This window comes from Pseudophryne corroboree, chromosome 9 (assembly GCF_028390025.1).
Source record: "Pseudophryne corroboree isolate aPseCor3 chromosome 9, aPseCor3.hap2, whole genome shotgun sequence".
In the NCBI taxonomy this organism is placed as follows: domain Eukaryota; kingdom Metazoa; phylum Chordata; class Amphibia; order Anura; family Myobatrachidae; genus Pseudophryne; species Pseudophryne corroboree.
The window spans coordinates 276,917,914-276,937,724 of record NC_086452.1 but is presented as its reverse complement, the minus strand read 5'-3'; the positions used below and the strand labels follow the sequence as shown (position 1 = coordinate 276,937,724).

Below are 19,811 nucleotides of genomic sequence, written 5' to 3'. Positions count from 1 at the left end.
TTCTGTGAGCATTTCCTGCAGATCCGGATATCAGGCCCTTCGAGGCCAATCTGGAACAATGAGAATTGTCTGTACTCCTCTTCGTCTTATGATTCTCAATATCTTGGAGATGAGAGGAAGAGGAGGAAACACATAGACCGACTGGAACACCCATGGTGTCACCAGGGCGTCCACTGCTACCGCCAGAGGGTCCCTTGATCTGGCGCAATACCTCGGTAGTTTCTTGTTGAGGCGTGACGCCATCATGTCTATCTGAGGCAGTCCCCACTGACTTGCAATCTCTGCAAAGACTTCCTGATGAAGTCCCCACTCTCCTGGATGTAGATTGTGTCTGCTGAGGAAGTCCGCTTCCCAGTTGTCCACTCCCGGAATGAAGACTGCTGTCAGAGCGCTTACATGAACTTCCGCTTAGCAAAGAATCCTGGTGGCTTCCGCCATTGCCACTCTGCTCTTTGTTCCACCTTGACGGTTTACATGAGCCACTGCGGTGATGTTGTCTGACTGAAACAGAACCGGTAGGTCGCAAAGCAAATTATCCGCTTGACGAAGGCCGTTGTATATGGCCCTTAATTCCAGTACGTTGATGTGTAGACAAGCCTACTGGCCTGACCAAATACCTTGGAAGTTTCTTCGCTGTGTGACTGCTCCCCAACCTCGGAGGCTCACGTCCGTGGTTACCAGAACCCAGTCCTGAATGCCGAACCTGCGACCCTCTAGAAGGTGAGCACTCTGCAGCCACCACAGGAGAGACACCGTGGCCCTGGGGGACAGGCTGATCATCTGATGAATCTGTAGATGTGACCCGGACCACTTATCCAGAAGGTCCCACTGAAAAGTCCTCGCATGGAACCTGCCGAATGGAATGGCCTCGTAAGACGCCACCATCTTTCCCAGAACTCGACTGCAGTGATGTACCGACACCCTTTTGTGGCTTCAAGATATTGAGAATCCAGCCGTGCTGCTGCAACACCCTCCAGCCGTGCTGCTGCAACTGCTCTCTTGATCTCACTTTTATTAGGAGATCGTCCAAGTACGGGATAATTGTGACACCCTGCTTGCGCAGGAGCACCATCATTTCCGCCATTACCTTGGTGAAAATCCTTGGAGCCGTGGAAAGCCCAAACGGCAACGTCTGAAATTGGTAATGACAATCCTGTACAGCAAATCTGAGGTACGCCTGATGTGGTGGATGAATGGGGACATGAAGGTATGCATCCTTTATGTCCAGAGACACCATAAAATCCCCCCTTCCAGACTTGCGATGACCGCTCTCAGCGATTCCATCTTGAACTTGAACCTTTTCAGGTATATGTTCAGGGATTTTAAATTCAATATGGGTCTGACCGAAACGTCCGGTTTCGGGACTACAAACATGGTCGAATAATAACCCCTTCCTTGTTGAAGGAGGGGAACCTTGACCACCACCTGTTGAAGATACAATTTGTGAATTGCAGTTAACACTATTTCCCTCTCGTGGGGGGAAGATGGCAGGGCCGATTTGAGGTATTGGTGAGGGGGCATCTCCTCGAATTCCAGCTTGTATCCCTGAGACACAATGTCTATTGCTCAGGGATCCAACTGGGAGTGAACCAACTTGTGGCTGAAATTTCGAAGACGTGACCCCACCGGGCCTAGATCCGCTTGTGGAGCCCCAGCGTCATGCGGTGGATTTTGTAGAGGCTGGGGAGGACTTCTGTTCCTGGGAACTAGCTGTGTTGTGCAGCTTCCTTCCTCTGCCCCTGCCTCTGGCAAGAAAGGACGCACCTCGGACTTTCTTGTTTTTCTGTAATCGAAAGGACTGCATTTGATAATACGGTGCTCTCTTAGGCTGTGAGGAAACATATGGCAAAAAATTTGACTTTCCAGCAGTAGCTGTGGAGACCAGGTCCGAGAGACCCTCTCCAAACAATTCCTCACCCTTGTGAGGTAAAACTTCCATATGCCTTTTTGAGTCGGCATCACCTGTCCATTGCCGAGTCCACAGGACCCTTCTGGCAGCAATTGACATAGGGGTATATTTACTAAGCTCCCGATTTTGACCGAGATGCCATTTTTTCTTCAAAGTGTCATCTCGGTAATTTACTAAACTCAAATCACGGCAGTGATGAGGGCATTCGTATTTTTTTGGAAGTCCTGAAAAAAAAATACAAATGAATACACCATCGGTCAAATACGCCAGCAAATTAGTAGAACTCGGTCATTTACTAAAAAGTGCAAATCTCAAAATAGCCAAACACTGCCGTGAAAAATTACAATTCGTAAAAAAGTGCTAAAAAAAAACCAGACCAGCTTTTTTGAGCCGTGATTGGATAGGCATGCACGGATCCATGAGATCCGTGCATGTATATCAGTGGGAAGGGGTGGGAAAGTGTTAATTTTTCCCAAAAAAATTGCGTGGGGTCCCCCCTCCTAAGCATAACCAGCCTCGGGCTCTTTGAGCCGACCCTGGTTGCAGAAATATGGGGAAAAAATGGACAGGGGTTCCCCCATATTTAAACAACCAGCACCGGGCTCTGCGCCTGGTCCTGGTTCCAAAAATACTGGGGACAAAAAGCATAGGGGTCCCCCGTATTTTTGAAACCAGCACCGGGCTCCACTAGCTGGACAGATAATGCCCCAGCCGGGGGTCACTTTTATACAGTGCCCTGCGGCCGTGGCATCAAATATCCAACTAGTCACCCCTGGCCGGGGTACCCTGGGGGAGTGGGGACCCCTTCGATCAAGGGGTCCCCCCCCAGCCACCCAAGGGCCAGGGGTGAAGCCCGAGGCTGTCCCCCCCCATCCAATGGGCTGCGGATGGGGGGCTGATAGCATTTGTTCAAAGTGATGAATATTGTTTTTAGTAGCAGTACTACAAGGCCCAGCAAGCCTCCCCCGCAAGCTGGTACTTGGAGAACCACAAGTACCAGCATGCGGCGGAAAAACGGGCCCGCTGGTACCTGTAGTACTACTACTAAAAAAATACCCAAATAAAGACATCACACACACACCTTGAAAGTATCACTTTAATACATCCATCCACACCTCCATATACACATACTTACCTTATGTTCCCACGCAGGTCGGTTCTCTTCTCCAGTAGAATCCATGGTGTACCTTTTGAAAAAATTATACTCACATAATCCATGGTTGAAGGCTCCTCGGTAAATCCATTTGTAATCCACGTACTTGAAAAAATAAAAAAACGGATACCCGACCTCGCACTGAAAGGGGACCCATGTTTTCACATGGGACCCCTTTCCCCGAATGCCTGGAACCCCCTCTGACTTAAGTCCAAGAAGGTTCCATCAGCCAATCAGGGAGCGCCACGTTGTGGCACCCTCCTGATTGGCTGTGTGCTCCTGTACTGACTGACAGGCGGCACACGGCAGTGTTACAATGTAGCGCCTATGCGCTCCATTGTAACCAATGGTGGGAACTTTTTGTCAGCGGTTGACCGAGAGTAACCTCACCGCTGAGCAAAAAGGTCCTGTCTGAGCGGCAGAGGCCATGGGTCCTCTGAGATCAGTTCTTGAAGTTCCGGGTACCAAGCTCTTATTGGCCAATCCAGAACAATGAGTATAGTTCTTACTCCTCTTTTTCTTATTATCCTCAGTACCTTGGGTATGAGAGGAAGAGGAGGGAACACATAAACAGACTGATACACCCACGGTGTCACTAGAGCGTCCACAGCTATTGCCTGAGGGTCTCTCGACCTGGCGCAATATCTTTCTAGCTTTTTGTTTAGGCGGGACGCCATCATGTCCACCAACGGTTTACAATCAGCTGGAAGACTTCTGGATGAAGTCCCCACTCTCCCGGGTGGAGGCCGTGCCTGCTGAGGAAGTCTGCTTCCCAGTTGTCCACTCCCGGAATGAACACTGCTGACAGTGCTAACACGTGATTTTCCGCCCATCGGAGAATCCTTGTGGCTTCTGCCATCGCCATCCTGCTTCTTGTGCCGCCCTGTCGGTTTACATGGGCGACTGCCGTGATGTTGTCTGACTGAATCAGTACCGGCTGGTTTTTAAGCAGGGGTCTTGCCTGACTTAGGGCATTGTAAATGGCCCTCAGTTCCAGAATATTTATGTGTAGAGAAGTCTCCTGGCTTGACCATAGTTCCTGGAAGTTTCTTACCTGTGTGACTGACCCCCAGCCTCGAAGGCTGGCATCCGTGGTTACCAGGACCCAGTCTTTTATGCCGAATCTGCGGCCCTCTTGAAGATGAGCACTCTGCAGCCACCACAGCAGAGACACCCTGGTCCTTGGAGACCGGGTTATCAGCCGATGCATCTGAAGATGCGATCCGGTCCACTTGTCCAACAGATCCCACTGAAAAGTCCTTGCATGGAACCTGCCGAATGGAATTGCTTCGTAGGAAGCTACCATTTTTCCCAGGACTCGCGTGCAGTGATGCACCGACACCTGTTTTGGTTTTAGGAGTCCTCTGACTAGAGATGACAGCTCCTTGACTTTCTCCTACGGGAGAAACACTTTTTTCTGTTCTGTGTCCAGAACCTAACCCAGGAACAGTAGATGTGTCGTAGGGACCAGCTGTGACTTTGGAATATTTAGAATCCAACCGTGCTGTTGTAGCACCTCCCGAGATAGTGCTACCCCGACCAACAACTGCTCCCTGGACCTCGCCTTTATCAGGAGATCGTCCAAGTACGGGATAATTAAAACTCACTTTTTTCGAAGGAGTATCATCATTTCGGCCAATACCTTGGTAAATACCCTCGGTGCCGTGGACAGACCAAACGGCAACGTCTGGAATTGGTAATAACAATCCTGTACCACAAATCTGAGGTACTCCTGGTGAGGATGGTAAATGGGGACATGCAGGTAAGCATCCTTGATGTCCAGTGATACCATGTAATCCCCCTCGTCCAGGCTTGAAATAACCGCCCTGAGCGATTCCATCTTGAACTTGAATTTTTTTATATAAGTGTTCAAGGATTTCAAATTTAAAATGGGTCTCACCGAACCGTCCGGTTTTGGTACCACAAACATTGTGTAATAGTAACCCTGACCTTGTTGAAGGAGGGGCACCTTGACTATCACCTGCTGGGAATACAGCTTGTGAATTGCCTCTAGCACAGCCTCCCTGTCTGAGGGAGTTGTTGGCAAGGCAGATTTGAGGAAACGGCGAGGGGGAGACATCTCGAATTCCAGCTTGTACCCCTGGGATACCACTTGAAGAATCCACGGATCCACCCGTGAGCAAGCCCACTGATTGCTGAAGTTCTTGAGACGGGCCGCCACCGTACCTGGCTCCGCCTGTGGAGCCCCAGCGTCATGCGGTGGACAAAGAGGAAGCGGGGGAGGACTTTTGTTCCTGGGAACTGACTGTATGTTGCAGCTAACTAACCCGCTTGCCTTTCTGCGGTCGAAAGGACTGTACCTGATAATACGGTGCTTTCTTTGGCTGTGAGGGAACATGGGGTAAAAATGTTGACTTCCCAGCTGTTGCTGTGGAAACTAGGTCAGATAGACCATCCCCAAACAACTCCTCACCTTTGTAAGGCAAAACTTCCATGTGCCTTTTAGAATCTGCATCCCCTGTCCACTGCCGAGTCCATAATCCTCTCCTGGCAGAAATGGACATTGCATTTATTCTAGATGCCGGCAAATATCCCTCTGTGCATCTCTCATGTATAAGACTGCGTCTTTAATATGCTCTATGGTTAGCAATATAGTGTCCCTGTCTAGGGTATCAATATTTTCCGACAGGGAATCTGACCACGCAGCTGCAGCACTGCACATCCATGCTGAAGCAATAGCTGGTCTCAGTATAATGCCTGAGTGTGTATATACAGACTTCAGGATAGCCTCCTGCTTCCTATCAGCAGGTTCCTTTAGGGCGGCCGTGTCCGGAGATGGTAGTGCCACCTTCTTTGACAGACGTGTGAGCCCTTTATCCACCCTAGGGGATGTCTCCCAACGTAACCTGTCCTCTGGCGGGAAAGGGTACGCCATTAGTAACTTTTTAGAAATTACCAGTTTCTTATTGGGGGAAGCCCACGCTTCTTCACACACTTCATTTAATTCATCAGATGGGGGAAAAAACCACTGGTAGTTTTTTCTCCCCAAACATAATACCCTTTTTTGTGGTACCTGGGGTATTATCAGAAATGTGCAACACATTTTTCATTGCCGTAATCATGTAACGGGTGACTCTATTGGAATGTACACTAGTCTCATCGTCATCGACACTGGAGTCAGTATCCGTGTCGACATCTGTGTCTGCCATCTGAGGTAGCGGGCGTTTTAGAGCCCCTGATGGCTTTTGAGACGCCTGGGCAGGCACGAGCTGAGAAGCCGGCTGTCCCACATCTGCTATGTCGTCAAACCTTTTATGTAAGGATTTGACACTGTCACGTAATTCCTTCCACATGTCCATCCATTCAGGTGTCGGCCCCGCAGAGGGTGACATCACATTTATCAGCACCTGCTCCGCCTCCACATAAGCCTCCTCATCAAACATGTCGACACAGCCGTACCGACACACTGCACACACACAGGGAATGCTCTGACTGAGGACAGGACCCCACAAAGTCCTTTGGGGAGACAGAGAGAGAGTATGCCAGCACACACCAGAGCGCTATATAATGCAGGGATTCACACTACACACAGTGATTTTTCCCCTATAGCTGCTATAAATACACAGTTTGCGCCTAAATTTAGTGCCCCCCTCTCTTTTTTTACCCTATTGAGCCTGGAAACTGCAGGGGAGAGCCTGGGGAGCGTCCTTCCAGCGGAGCTGTGAGAGGAAATGGCGCCAGTGTGCTGAGGGAGATAGCCCCACCCCCTTCTCGGCGGACTTATCCCTCTTTTTTAAGGATATTTTTGGCAGGGGATTTTACACATATATAGTCCTACTGACTATATTATGTGTTTTTTTTACCAATATAAGGTACTCTTATTGCAGCCCAGGGCGCCCCCCCCCAGCGCCCTGCACCCATCAGTGACCGGAGTGTGTGGTGTGCATGGGGAGCAATGGCGCACAGCTGCAGTGCTGTGCGCTACCTTAATGAAGACCGGAGTCTTCAGCCGCCGATTTTCTGGACGTTCTTCTTGCTTCTGGCTCTGCAAGGGGGACGGCGGCGCGGCTCCGGGACCGGACGACCGAGGCTGGGCCTGTGTTCGATCCCTCTGGAGCTAATGGTGTCCAGTAGCCTAGAAGCCCAAGCTAGCTGCAAGCAGGTAGGTTCGCTTCTCTCCCCTAAGTCCCTCGTAGCAGTGAGTCTGTTGCCACCAGATCTCACTGAAAATAAAAAACCTAAATATATACTTTCTTTTCTAAGAGCTCAGGAGAGCCCCTAGTGTGCAACCAGCTCGGCCGGGCACAGAATTCTAACTGAGGTCTGGAGGAGGGGCATAGAGGGAGGAGCCAGTGCACACCAGGTAGTCCTAAATCTTTCTTAGATGTGCCCAGTCTCCTGCGGAGCCGCTATTCCCCATGGTCCTTACGGAGTTCCCAGCATCCACTAGGACGTCAGAGAACTTGCTATAATCATGTAACGGATGGCTTTAGCCATTTTAGGCTGTAACTTTGCATCATCGCCATCGACACTGGAGTCAGAATCCGTGTCGATATATGTGTCAACAATTTGGAATAGTGGGCGCTTCTGAGACCCTGACGGCCTCTGCGACATAGGATCAGGCATGGGTTGAGAGCCTGACTGTCCCAAGGCTTCAGCTTTATCCAACCTTTTATGCAAGGAATTAACGTTATCATTTAAAACTGTCCACATATCCATCCAATTGGGTGTCGGCGCCGTCAGCGGCGACCCCACATTCATTTGTTCCCGCTCTGTTTCCACATAGCCTTCCTCGTCAAACATGCCGACACAAGCGTACCGACACACCACACACACAGGGGATGCTCTATTTGAAGACAGTTCCCCCACAAGGCCTTTTGGAGAGACAGAGAGAGAGTATGCCAGCACACACCCCAGCGCTATATGACCCAGGAATCACACAGTAACTTAGTGTTAACCCAGTAGCTGCTGTATATACTGTTTTTGCGCCAAATTTATGTGCCCCCCCCCCCCCCTCTCTTTTTACCCTCTTCTACCGTGATTCTGCAGGGGAGAGCCTGGGGAGCTTCCTCTCAGCGGAGCTGTGGAGAGAAAATGGCACTGGTTAGTGCTGAGGAAGAAGCCCCGCCCCCTCAGCGGCGGGCTTCTATCCCGCGTTTGTGTGTAAAATAATGGCAGGGGCTCATGGATATATACAGTGCCCAACTGTATATATGCTGCTTTTTGCCAAGAGGTTCTTAATTGCTGCCCAGGGCATCCCCCCCTGCGCCCTACAGTGACCGGAGTGTGTGTGTTAGTGTGGGAGCAAAGTTGCACAGCTACAGTGCTGTGCGCTACCTCATATGAAGACTGGAGTCCTCTGCCGCCGATGTCTTCTTGCTTCAGACACCGGCTTCTGACTTCTGGCTCTGCGAGGGGGACGGTGGCGCGGCTCCGGGATCGGACGACCAAGGGTGTGATCCTGTGTACGATTCCTCTGGAGCTAATGGTGTCCAGTAGCCTAAGAAGCAGAACCTATCTTCGGTGAGTAGGGCTGCTTCTCTCCCCTCAGTCCCACGAAGCAGAGAGCCTGTTGCCAGCAGATCTCTCTGAAAATAAAAAAACCTAACAAAATACTTTCTTTTTAGCAAGCTCAGGAGAGCTCACTAAGTAGCACCCAGCTCGTCCGGGCACAGATTCAAACGGAGGTCTGAAGGAGGGACATAGAGGGAGGAGCCAGAGCACACCAGTATCCAAATTCTTTCTTGGAGTGCCCTGTCTCCTGCGGAGCCCGTCTATTCCCCATGGTCCTTACGGAGTCCCCAGCACCCACTAGGACGTTAGAGAAATCCTATTTTCTCTTACGTCCTAGAGGATGCTGGGGTCCACATTAGTACCATGGGGATGTACCAAAGCACCCAGTACGGGAGGGAGAGTGCAAATCGTAATCGCAGGACTCCGGGAAGCTGCCGAGAGGGTCAGGGGAAAATCGGATCAGACTTTCAGTTCAGACAAGTCTCACTAGTGGATGGGGGCCTTGAGAGTACGACTGAGAGTTAGAGCCTATAGCACGGCCAGGCATAGCAAGCAGCAAAGCCGTACACCCATTAGCCATTACGTAGTCATAGCACCTGGTAAAGCTCTGCTCCTACATGTTACCCCGTCTGTTAGCAGAACAGCCACATACACACGGTGAAATGTAGGAATGGCCATCGACCATTGATGATTCAAAATCATTGATGGTCCGTGACCGATGTTGCATACTTTTACCATCGACGGTTTCCCTCCACGATGGCTAGGCCTAAATATTATATATATATATATATATATATATATATATATATATATATATATATATATATATATTATTTTTCCCTTCTTCAAGATGCCGGGACACTAGCCCCGCCCCTGACACCCGTCAAGCCCCGCACCTGGGCTGTGATTTGCCCGCAAGTCTTTCACAGAAATAAGAGGGATGGCCACCAATGAGAGAAACCATAGATGGTCTCCCATACCATAGTTAGTGACCATCGATGGCCACTCTGAGTTTTGCCATCGATGGCAACCATCAATGGCAAACACACCGATGGCCATCCCTAATCACATGTTGTTCTTCTCGCTGCTGCTTCTGGTGGTCTGTGTTGCAAAGCATTATGGGGATTGTAGTTTTTTAGGTGTTTTTTTTGCTTTTATTTTTTTTTATTTTAACACTACTTGTGCTTTTTGCTCATTGTACAGTACTGTGCATTTATATATATGGATGCGCATGCCTAGTTCTGTGTATGTATGTATGTATGTATGTATGTATGTATGTATGTGTATATATATATATATATATATATGTGTGTATGTATGTATGTATGTATGTATGTATGTATGTATGTATGTATGTATGTATATATATATATATATATATATATATATATATATATATATATGCCGTTTCGAATATCTGAATAAAGTGTCATAGTGCTGACCACTGCACACACCGCAGTGTCGATTTCCAAAGTGTCTAGTGCCTAATGAGCCTGTCACAGAAGTACAATTTATAGTGTGTAAAGTGCTTACCTGGAAACCATCTCTCCCGTCCGGTCCCACGTGGACGCGACTGACATCATCCCTAGGCGCCACCTGCAGACGCTACCAGGAAATAACGCCAGGGGAAGAATATGTCCGCAACACCCTCCGTGTGTAACACATGTAGGAGCCGGACAGCTACTCTCCCACACGGAGGATGATTCCCCCGAGAGTGCAAACACGTGACACAGGTCGCCCAGTCCCGCGCGTCACAGTGAACGCGCAGCAAGCGACAACCAGTGGGGGGCGCTCAATCAGTCCAGAACGAAACTATCTGGAAATGAAAGAACACCATCCCAATGACCGTGAATGGAGAAACGGTTCCCAGGGACAGATGAAAAAATATATCAGTAAATAAATAAAAAAATCAATCACTGTGTAAATCCTTGACACATGGAGCATATTGATGGTCAATCATAACCATATTAAATAGCCTTAGGTAAGTACCGGTTCTAACAATTAATATAACAATGACCCCCCAGTAAACTAATAAGATCTCACTAAATAAAAGATCGAACCATAGCTCACAATATGTCACTAATAGACACACAGCAAATATGTGAAGACATAATCTACCAATTAAACTAAACAATAATAACTAAAACATCTCTGGCAATGGATCAAGATACGACATCATGAAAAAGGTCAAGGTTCGCATGTGTTTATGTATAGTACACAAAAAACTAGAAAAACTAAAAAAAGAAAAATAAAAAAAAAATCTTATAAAAATGGCACGAAAGAAAACTCCTCATTGAGACCAACAGGCGTGAGGGTGTCCAAACGACAGATCCACCTGCATTCTTGTTGTAGTAACAACTTATGGCGATCACCAACTTAAGTTAAGTTAAGTTAAGTTAACAGGCACAGCCGCACTTTATATAGGCACGTTTATCATTATATCACATACAGTCACTATGTGTTATTTGTGTTGCACTTTTTATATTGCAAACCCTGGCGCGCAAGCGCATTGGAAAGCGGCCAGGTTGCCTAGGCGACCGAGCCGGAGACCAAGCGTGATGTCCTGGCAATGGGAATTCGGCAGAGGGCAGGCGACGCGAGTAACGCGTCCCTCGGGAGTCGCCGGAAACCCCACGGCTCTCAGAGCGGCAGACAGCGCGGGCGATGCTCCTCCCTACACGTGGTGGTCACTGGCTTTAAAGGTAAGAGGGAAGTTTTGTAGTTATCCACACCTTGACAAAGGGGCTGCCGGCCCCGAAACGTTAGACATGTGATTTTGTTTGAATACACTTCTTGATTTTACCACAATACAAGCCCTGGAGTGACACCGTTTTTTGTTCAGTATACCTTATCCATTGCGGAAGGCACCCAGGCCTGTTACCTGTAGGACCAGTAGTGCCGGGCATTACAGCATGCTATATATTTTTTTTTTTTTTTGCAGGAAGGGCACATGCTAGGAATGTATATATATATGTGTAGTTGCACTGCACTGCAGTCTTGACATCTTATGGGCCCTACACATTCGTTGATCAGCCGCCGAGCTGCCCGACGGCGGATACGGTCAACGAGCGACCCAGCAGCGGGGGGGGGGGGCAGTGAAGTTTATTCCTTCCCCACGTCACCCGGCTCCATAGCAGTGCAGGCAAATGTGGACGAGATCGTCCATATTGGCCTGCATGCACAAGCGATGGGGAACCAGCGATGAACGAGCGCAGGGCCGCACATCGTTCATCGCTGGTGCCTCCACACTGAAAGATATTTCGTTCATTAATGAACGGGATCGTTCATATCTTTCAGTACTCTCGCCCAGTGTGTAGGGTTATTAGTTACTTAGCACCTCACCACCACCGGCCAGCAGCTGAGATGGAGCAGACAAGACTAGCTGCCACCGACCACACACGCCCCTACATTAGGTAACGGGCAGGGCAAGATGCAAGTAGCCTTGTCTGCTGCCAGTATGAAGAGAGATTACTGTGGGAAAGGAGAGGCAGGCCTTTCTGACTGACAACTTGCATGTTCGCAGGCAGCTGCAATCACTCGACTCAACAGTGACTGACAACACACAGAGGGTACTGATTATTAATGTACATAACTTGCCCGGAACAAGAAGCTGCACTGCAGAGCAATGCAAATGCTATGGATAAAAAACATAGCCATTGGCCGCCATGCCAGTCATCGATGGCTGAAAACCACTTGACCTTCCGCGATCAATGGAAAAAACCATCAGAGCACTAGGTCCCAATCATGGATGCTTTGGAAAAATCGTAGTCGATAGCAGTCCATAGTTAACTATCCGGAAAACAAAAACAGTATCTTCCCTGGTAGCTCAGTTGTGTTTCTAGTCATAACAACCAGCACCAGACAGGCCAGTAGTGTAGCAACCTTATATGCGCCTGTCCCTAAATCCTGGCGCTAATGGCTTGTGTAAAACACAGAGACAAGTAAAATTATCAAAAATTAAAACAAAAAAATAAGAAATTTACTCATCGGTAATTCTATTTCTCGTAGTCCGTAGTGGATGCTGGGAACTCCGTAAGGACTATGGGGAATAGACGGGCTCCGCAGGTACTATCTGGTGTGCACTGGCTCCTCCCTCTATGCCCCTCCTCCAGACCTCAGTTAGGGAAACTGTGCCCGGAAGAGCTGACACAACAAGGAAAGGATTTGGAATCCAGGGTAAGACTCATACCAGCCACACCAATCACACTGTACAACTTGTGATAACCATACCTAGTTAACAGTATGAACAACAACTGAGCCTCATTTAACGGATGGCTCATAACAATAACCCTTTAGTGAAGCAATAACTATATACATGTATTGCAGAGAGTCCGCACTTGGGACGGGCGCCCAGCATCCACTATGGACTACGAGAAATAGAATTACCGGTGAGTATATTCTTATTTTCTCTGACGTCCTAGTGGATGCTGGGAACTCCGTAAGGACCATGGGGATTATACCAAAGCTCCCAAACGGGCGGGAGAGTGCGGATGACTCTGCAGCACCGAATGAGAAAACTTAAGGTCCTCCTCAGCCACGGTATCAAACTTGTAGAATTTAGCAAATGTGTTTGAACCCGACCAAGTAGCAGCTCGGCAAAGCTGTAAAGCCGAGACCCCTCGGGCAGCCGCCCAAGAAGAGCCACAGAATGTGCTAGCTGAATCGTGCTACAGATCCAGCGAGCAATAGTTTGCTTTGAAGTAGGAGCACCCAGCTTGTTGGGTGCATGCAGGATAAATAGCGAGTCAGTTTTCCTGACTCCAGCCGTCCTGGAAACATACATTTCCAAAGCCCGGACTACGTCTAGCAACTTGGAATCCTCCAAGTCCCGAGTAGCCGCAGGCACCACAATAGGTTGGTTCAAATGAAACGCTGATACCACCTTTGGGAGAAACTGGGGACGAGTCCTCAATTCTGCCCTGTCCATATGGAAGATCAGATATGGGCTTTTACATGACAAAGCCGCCAATTCTGACACACGCCTAGCTGAAGCTAAGGCCAACAGCATGACCACCTTCCACGTGAGATACTTTAGCTCCACGGTCTTAAGTGGCTCAAACCAGTGTGATTTCAGGAAATCCAACACAACGTTAAGATCCCCAGGTGCCACTGGAGGCACAAAAGGGGGCTGAATATGCAGCACTCCCTTAACAAACGTCTGAACTTCAGGCAGTGAAGCCAGTTCTTTTTGAAAGAAAATAGATAGGGCCGAAATCTGGACCTTTATGGACCCCAATTTTAGGCCCATAGTTACCCCTGACTGTAGGAAGTGCAGAAATCGACCCAGCTGGAAATCCTCTGTTGGGGCCTTCCTGGCCTCACACCACGCAACATATTTCCGCCATATGCGGTGATAATGCTTTGCTGTCACATCCTTTCTAGCTTTTATCAGCGTAGGAATCACTTCATCTGGAATGCCCTTTTCCGTTAGGATCCGACGTTCAACCGCCATGCCGTCAAACGCAGCCGCTGTAAGTCTTGGAACAGACAGGGCCCCTGCTGTAACAGGTCCTGTCTGAGAGGCAGACGCCATGGGTCCTCTGAGATCATTTCTTGTAGTTCTGGGTACCAAGTTCTTCTTGGCCAATCCGGAACGATGAGTATAGTTCTTACTCCTCTCTTTCTTACTATCCTCAGTACCTTGGGTATGAGAGGAAGAGGAGGGAACACATAAACCGACTGGTACACCCACGGTGTCACTAGTGCGTACACAGCTATCGCCTGAGGGTCCCTTAACCTGGCGCAATATTTTTTTAGCTTTTTGTTGAGGCGGGACGCCATCATGTCCACCTGTGGCAGTTCCCAGCGATTTACAATCCGTGTGAAGACTTCTTGATGAAGTCCCCACTCTCCCGGGTGGAGGTCGCGCCTGCTTAGGAAGTCTGCTTCCCAGTTGTCCACTCCCGTAATGAACACTGCTGACAGTGCTAGCACGTGATTCTCCGCCCATCGAAGAATCCTTGTGGCTTCTGCCATTGCCATCCTGCTTCTTGTGCCGCCTTGGTGGTTTACATGGGCGACCGCCGTGATGTTGTCTGACTGAATCAGTACTGGTTGCTTTTGAAGCAGGGGCTCTGCTTGACTCAGGGCGTTGTAAATGGCCCTTAGTTCCAGTATATTTATGTGTAGTGAAGTCTCCAGACTTGACCACTGTCCCTGGAAGTTTCTTCCCTGAGTGACTGCCCCCCATCCTCGGAGGCTTGCATCCGCGGTCACCAGGACCCAGTCCTGTATGCCGAACCTGCGGCCCTCGAGAAGATGAGCACTCTGCAGCCACCACAGCAGAGACACCCTGGCCCTTGGGGACAGGGTGATCAACCGATGCATCTGAAGATGCGATCCGGACCATTTGTCCAACAGATCCCACTAAAAGATCCTTGCATGGAACCTGCAGAAGGGAATTGCTTCGTAAGAAGCCACCATCTTTCCCAGGACTTGCGTGCAGTGATGCACCGACACCTGTTTTGGTTTCAGGAGGTCCCTGACCAGAGATCACAATTCCTGGGCCTTCTCCACCGGCGGACCAACAACTGCTCTCTGGAACTCGCCTTTATGAGGAGATCGTCCAAGTACGGGATAATTATAACTCCCTTCTTCCGAAGGAGTATCATCATTTCGTCCATTACCTTGGTAAATATTCTCGGTGCCGTGGAGAGACCAAACGGCAACGTCTGGAATTGGTAATGACAGTCCTGTACCACAAACCTGAGGTATTCCTGGTGAGGTGGGTAAATGGGGACATGCAAGTACGCATCCTTGATGTCCAGCGACACCATAAAATCCCCATCTTCCAGGCTTGCAATAACCGCCCTGAGTGATTCCATTTTGAACTTGAACTTCTTTATATAAGTGTTCAAGGATTTTAAATTCAGAATGGGTCTCACCGAACCGTCCGGTTTCGGTACCACAAACATTGTGGAATAGTAACCCCTTCCCTGTTGAAGGAGGGGGACCTTGATTATCACCTGCTGGAGGTACAGCTTGTGAATTGCCGCCAGTACTACCTCCCTTTCCCTGGGAGCAGCTGGCAAGGCTGATTTGAGGAAACATCGAGGGGGAGTCGCCTCGAACTCCAGCTTGTATCCCTGAGATACAATTTGTACAGCCCAGAGATCCACTTGTGAGCGAACCCACAGGTTGCTGAAGTGTCGGAGACGCGCCCCCACCGCACCTGGCTCCGCCTGTGGAGCCCCAACGTCATGCGGTGGACTTAGTGGAAGCAGGGGAGGATTTTTGTTCCTGGGAACTGGCTGCCTGGTGCAGCTTCTTTCCTCTACCCTTGCCTCTGGCCAGAAAGGATGCGCCTCTGACCCGCTTGCCTTTCTGAGGCCGAAAGGACTGCACTTGATAATACGGTGCTTTCTTAGGCAGTGAGGGAACCTGAGGTAAAAAAGTCGACTTCCCAGCTGTTGTTGTGGATACGAGGTCCGAGAGACCGTCTCCAAACAATTCCTCACCCTTATAAGGCAAAACCTCCATGTGTTTTTTAGAATCAGCATCACCTGTCCACTGCCGAGTCCATAATACTCTCCTGGCAGAAATGGACATTGCATTAATTCTAGATGCCAGCAGGCAAATGTTCCTCTGGGCATCCCGCATATATAAGACGTCTTTTATATGCTCGAGGGTTAGCAAAACAGTATCCCTGTCGAGGGAATCAATGTTGTCTGACAGGGTATCAGTCCATGCTGCTGCAGCACTACACATCCAGGCTGAATCAATAGCAGGTCTCAGTAGAGTACCAGAGTGTGTATACACAGACTTCAGGATAGCTTCCTGCTTTCTATCCGCAGGCTACTTTAGGGCGGCCGTATCCTGAGACGGCAGTGCCACACTTTTAGATAAGCGTGTGAGCGCCTTGTCCACCCTTGGGGATGTTTCCCAACGTAACCTATCAGTTGGCGGGAAAGGGTACGCCATCAGTAACCTCTTAGAAATCACTAGTTTCTTATCAGGGGAACTCCACGCTTCTTCACACAATTCATTTAATTCATCAGATGGGGGAAAAGTCACTGGCTGCTTTTTCTCCCCAAACATAATACCCCTCTTGGTGGTAACCGGGTTAATGTCAGAAATGTGCAATATATCTTTCATTGCAGTAATCATGCATCGGATGGCCTTTGTAGACTGTACATTTGTCTCATCCTCATCTACACTGGAGTCAGACTCCGTGTCGACATCTGTGTCTACCATCTGAGCTAGCGGGCGTTTATGAGCCCCTGATGGCTTCTGAGTCACCTGGGCAGGCGCGGGCTGAGACCCCGGCTGTCCCAAGGCTGCTGCGTCATCGAACCTTTTATGTAAGGAGTTGACACTGTCGGTTAAGACCTTCCACATATCCATCCAATCAGGTGTCGGCCCCGTCGGGGGCGACAGCTCACTTATCTGCCCCTGCTCCGTCTCCACGTAACCCTCCTCATCAAACATGTCGACACAGCCGTACCGACACCACACACACACAGGGAATGCTCAGACTGAGGACAGGACCCCACAAAGTACTTTGGGGAGACAGAGAGAGAGTATGCCAGCACACACAACAGCGCTATATAACACAGGGATTTACACTATAAAAAGTGATTTACCCAATAGCTGCTTAAATATCTTATCTGTGCCTAAATTTATGTGCCCCCCCCCCCTCTCTTTTTTACCCTTCTTGTATCAGGATACTGCAGGGGAGAGCCTGGGGAGCTGCTTCCAGCGGAGCTGTGAAGGGAAAATGGCGCTGGTGTGCTGAGGAAGAAGGCCCCACCCCCTCAGCGGCGGGCTTCTGTCCCGCGTTTTATGTAACTTAATGGCGGGGTTTTTTTACACATATACAGTTGTCAGACTGTATTATGTGTATTTTAAGTGCCAAAAGGTATTATAATTGCTGCCCAGGGCGCCCCCCCCAGCGCCCTGCACCCTACAGTGACCGGAGTGTGTGGTGTGGTAGCAATGGCGCACAGCTGCTGTGCTGTGCGCTACCTTAATGAAGACAGGAGTCTTCGGCCGCCGATTTCATCGCTTCTCGTGTCTTCTGGCTCTGCAAGGGGGACGGCGGCGCGGCACCGGGAACGGACGATCGAGGTCAGGCCCTGTGTTCGAACCCTCTGGAGCTAATGGTGTCCAGTAGATTAAGAAGCACAAGCTAGCTGCAAGCAGGTAGGTTTGCTTCTCTCCCCTCAGTCCCACGTAGCAGTGAGTCTGTTGCCAGCAGATCTCACTGAAAATAAAAAACCTAACAAATACTTTCTTTTCTAGCAAGCTCAGGAGAGCCCACTAGGAGCACCCAGCTCTGGCCGGGCACAGATTCTAACTGAGGTCTGGAGGAGGGGCATAGAGGGAGGAGCCAGTGCACACCAGATAGTACCTAATCTTTCTTTTAGAGTGCCCAGTCTCCTGCGGAGCCCGTCTATTCCCCATGGTCCTTACGGAGTTCCCAGCATCCACTAGGACATCAGAGAAACATCCATTTTAATTTATACAATTGTGGATAGGTTTGAAATACTTTAATAAAATATCAAACAAGTGTCATTAAAAACGTCAGACAGCTTAAACTCCACATTAATAAATGCTTGTAGTAACTTATCCTTAATGTTCCAGGCTTTAGCTTCTTTACTTGCACTATCATAGGTTACTCAGTAGGGTGTTTTGAGTCACTGACTGGGCACTCCTAAATGGATTGCAGGTACTTGCAGTTCGCGAGAACTGAAAGTCCTCTATGCCAAACCACTTTCCAAGGACTTATCGGGTCTTGGCTCCTCCTCATAGGTCGCTTAGGCCACTTGGAATCTAGGGTTAGCGTCTACCGATTCACCATATCCGGAAAGCGGGAGTGGGCAGCGGGTACCACTAACCTACTAGGCAGTCTAGTTGCGGTAGCCGTAACTGTACTTCTAGTCAGAAAAGTTGTTGCAGCTGCCAGGTTGATAGATGGTATTAAGGTGACTGGGGAATGTAAAAGTTCATTACCTGATTATTCCTGAACTGTTGCCGAATGTAAGTAAAGGCTGCGATTGTCCTGTAACGATCTGTACCACTTAAATTACGTAACTCCCGCAGAAGACTACGAAATGTTTGGAGCGCACTACCAAGAGACGCCATCTTTCATTTAGCAGACGAATCGTCGCAGAATGAAACAGTCACACATTGGGTAGGCGTTTGCTTTTATTACATGTACAGTCGGCGGATTCACTCGGCGCTCCACTTCCTAACCTGGAGACTGACTTGAGGTAGGGATGGCCATCGACCATCGATGATTTAAAATAATCGATGGTCTTTGACCGATGGTAACTACTTTTACCATTGGTGGGGGAGAACCAGATGGTTTCTCGCCGTCGATGGTAAATAGCTATCAAATATATATATGTATCTAATGCATACTTGCCTACCTGACCCTCTCCATGAGGGAGAAAATGCTCTGTTCCTGGACTTTCCTGGTAATGTATGATTGCCATCACCTGTGGTGAAACACCTTTCTTATCAATTAACTAGCTCACCACAGGTGATGGCAATCATACATTACCAGGATAGTCCAGGAACAGAGCATTTTCTCCCTCATGGAGAGGGTCAGGTAGGCAAGCATGATCTAATGCCCTAGTGGATGCTGGGGACTCCGTAAGGACCATGGGGAATAGACGGGCTCCGCAGGAGACTGGGCACTTTGAGAAAGAATTTGGATTCTGGTGTGCTCTGGCTCCTCCCTCTATGCCCCTCCTAAAGACCTCAGTTTGAATCTCTGCCCGGACGAGCTGGGTGCTACTTAGTGAGCTCTCCTGAGCTTGCTAAAAAGAAAGTATTTTGTTAGTTTTTTTTTTTTTTTTTTCAGAGAGATCTGCTGACAACGGACTCTCTGCTACGTTGGACTGAGGGGAGAGAAGCAGCCCTACTCACTGAAGATAGGTCCTGCTTCTTAGGCTACTGGACACCATTAGCTCCAGAGGGATCGTACACAGAATCGCACCCTTGGTCGTCCGGTGACAGAAGCAAGAAGACTTCGAAATCGGCGGCAGAAGACTCCAGTCTTCATATGAGGTAACGCACAGCACTGCAGCTGTGCGCCATTGCTCCCACACTAAACCCACATACTCCGGTCACTGTAGGGTGCAGGGCGCGGGGGGGGCGCCCTGGGCAGCAATTAGAGACCTCTTGGCAAAAGTGGGCATATATACAGTTGGGCACTGTATATATGCATGGGCCCCCGCCATATTTTACACAGAAACGCGGGACAGAAGCCCGCCGCTGAGGGGGCGGGGCTTCTTCCTCAGCACTCGCCAGCGCCATGTTTTTTCTCCA

General features: G+C 49.2%; 1 protein-coding gene across 1 annotated transcript in view; it reads right to left on the bottom strand.

Annotated features, from left to right (window-relative positions):
* Nucleotides 1-18,672, bottom strand: part of FMC1 (formation of mitochondrial complex V assembly factor 1 homolog) — a 56,607-nt gene extending 37,935 nt beyond the window's left edge. The window contains exon 1 of the mRNA XM_063938782.1: nucleotides 18,489-18,672. Coding sequence (XP_063794852.1) covers nucleotides 18,489-18,620 — 132 coding nt within the window. The 5' untranslated portion in view covers nucleotides 18,621-18,672. The remainder of the gene's footprint in view (nucleotides 1-18,488) is intronic.
* Between the last annotated feature and the right edge of the window lie 1,139 nt (nucleotides 18,673-19,811).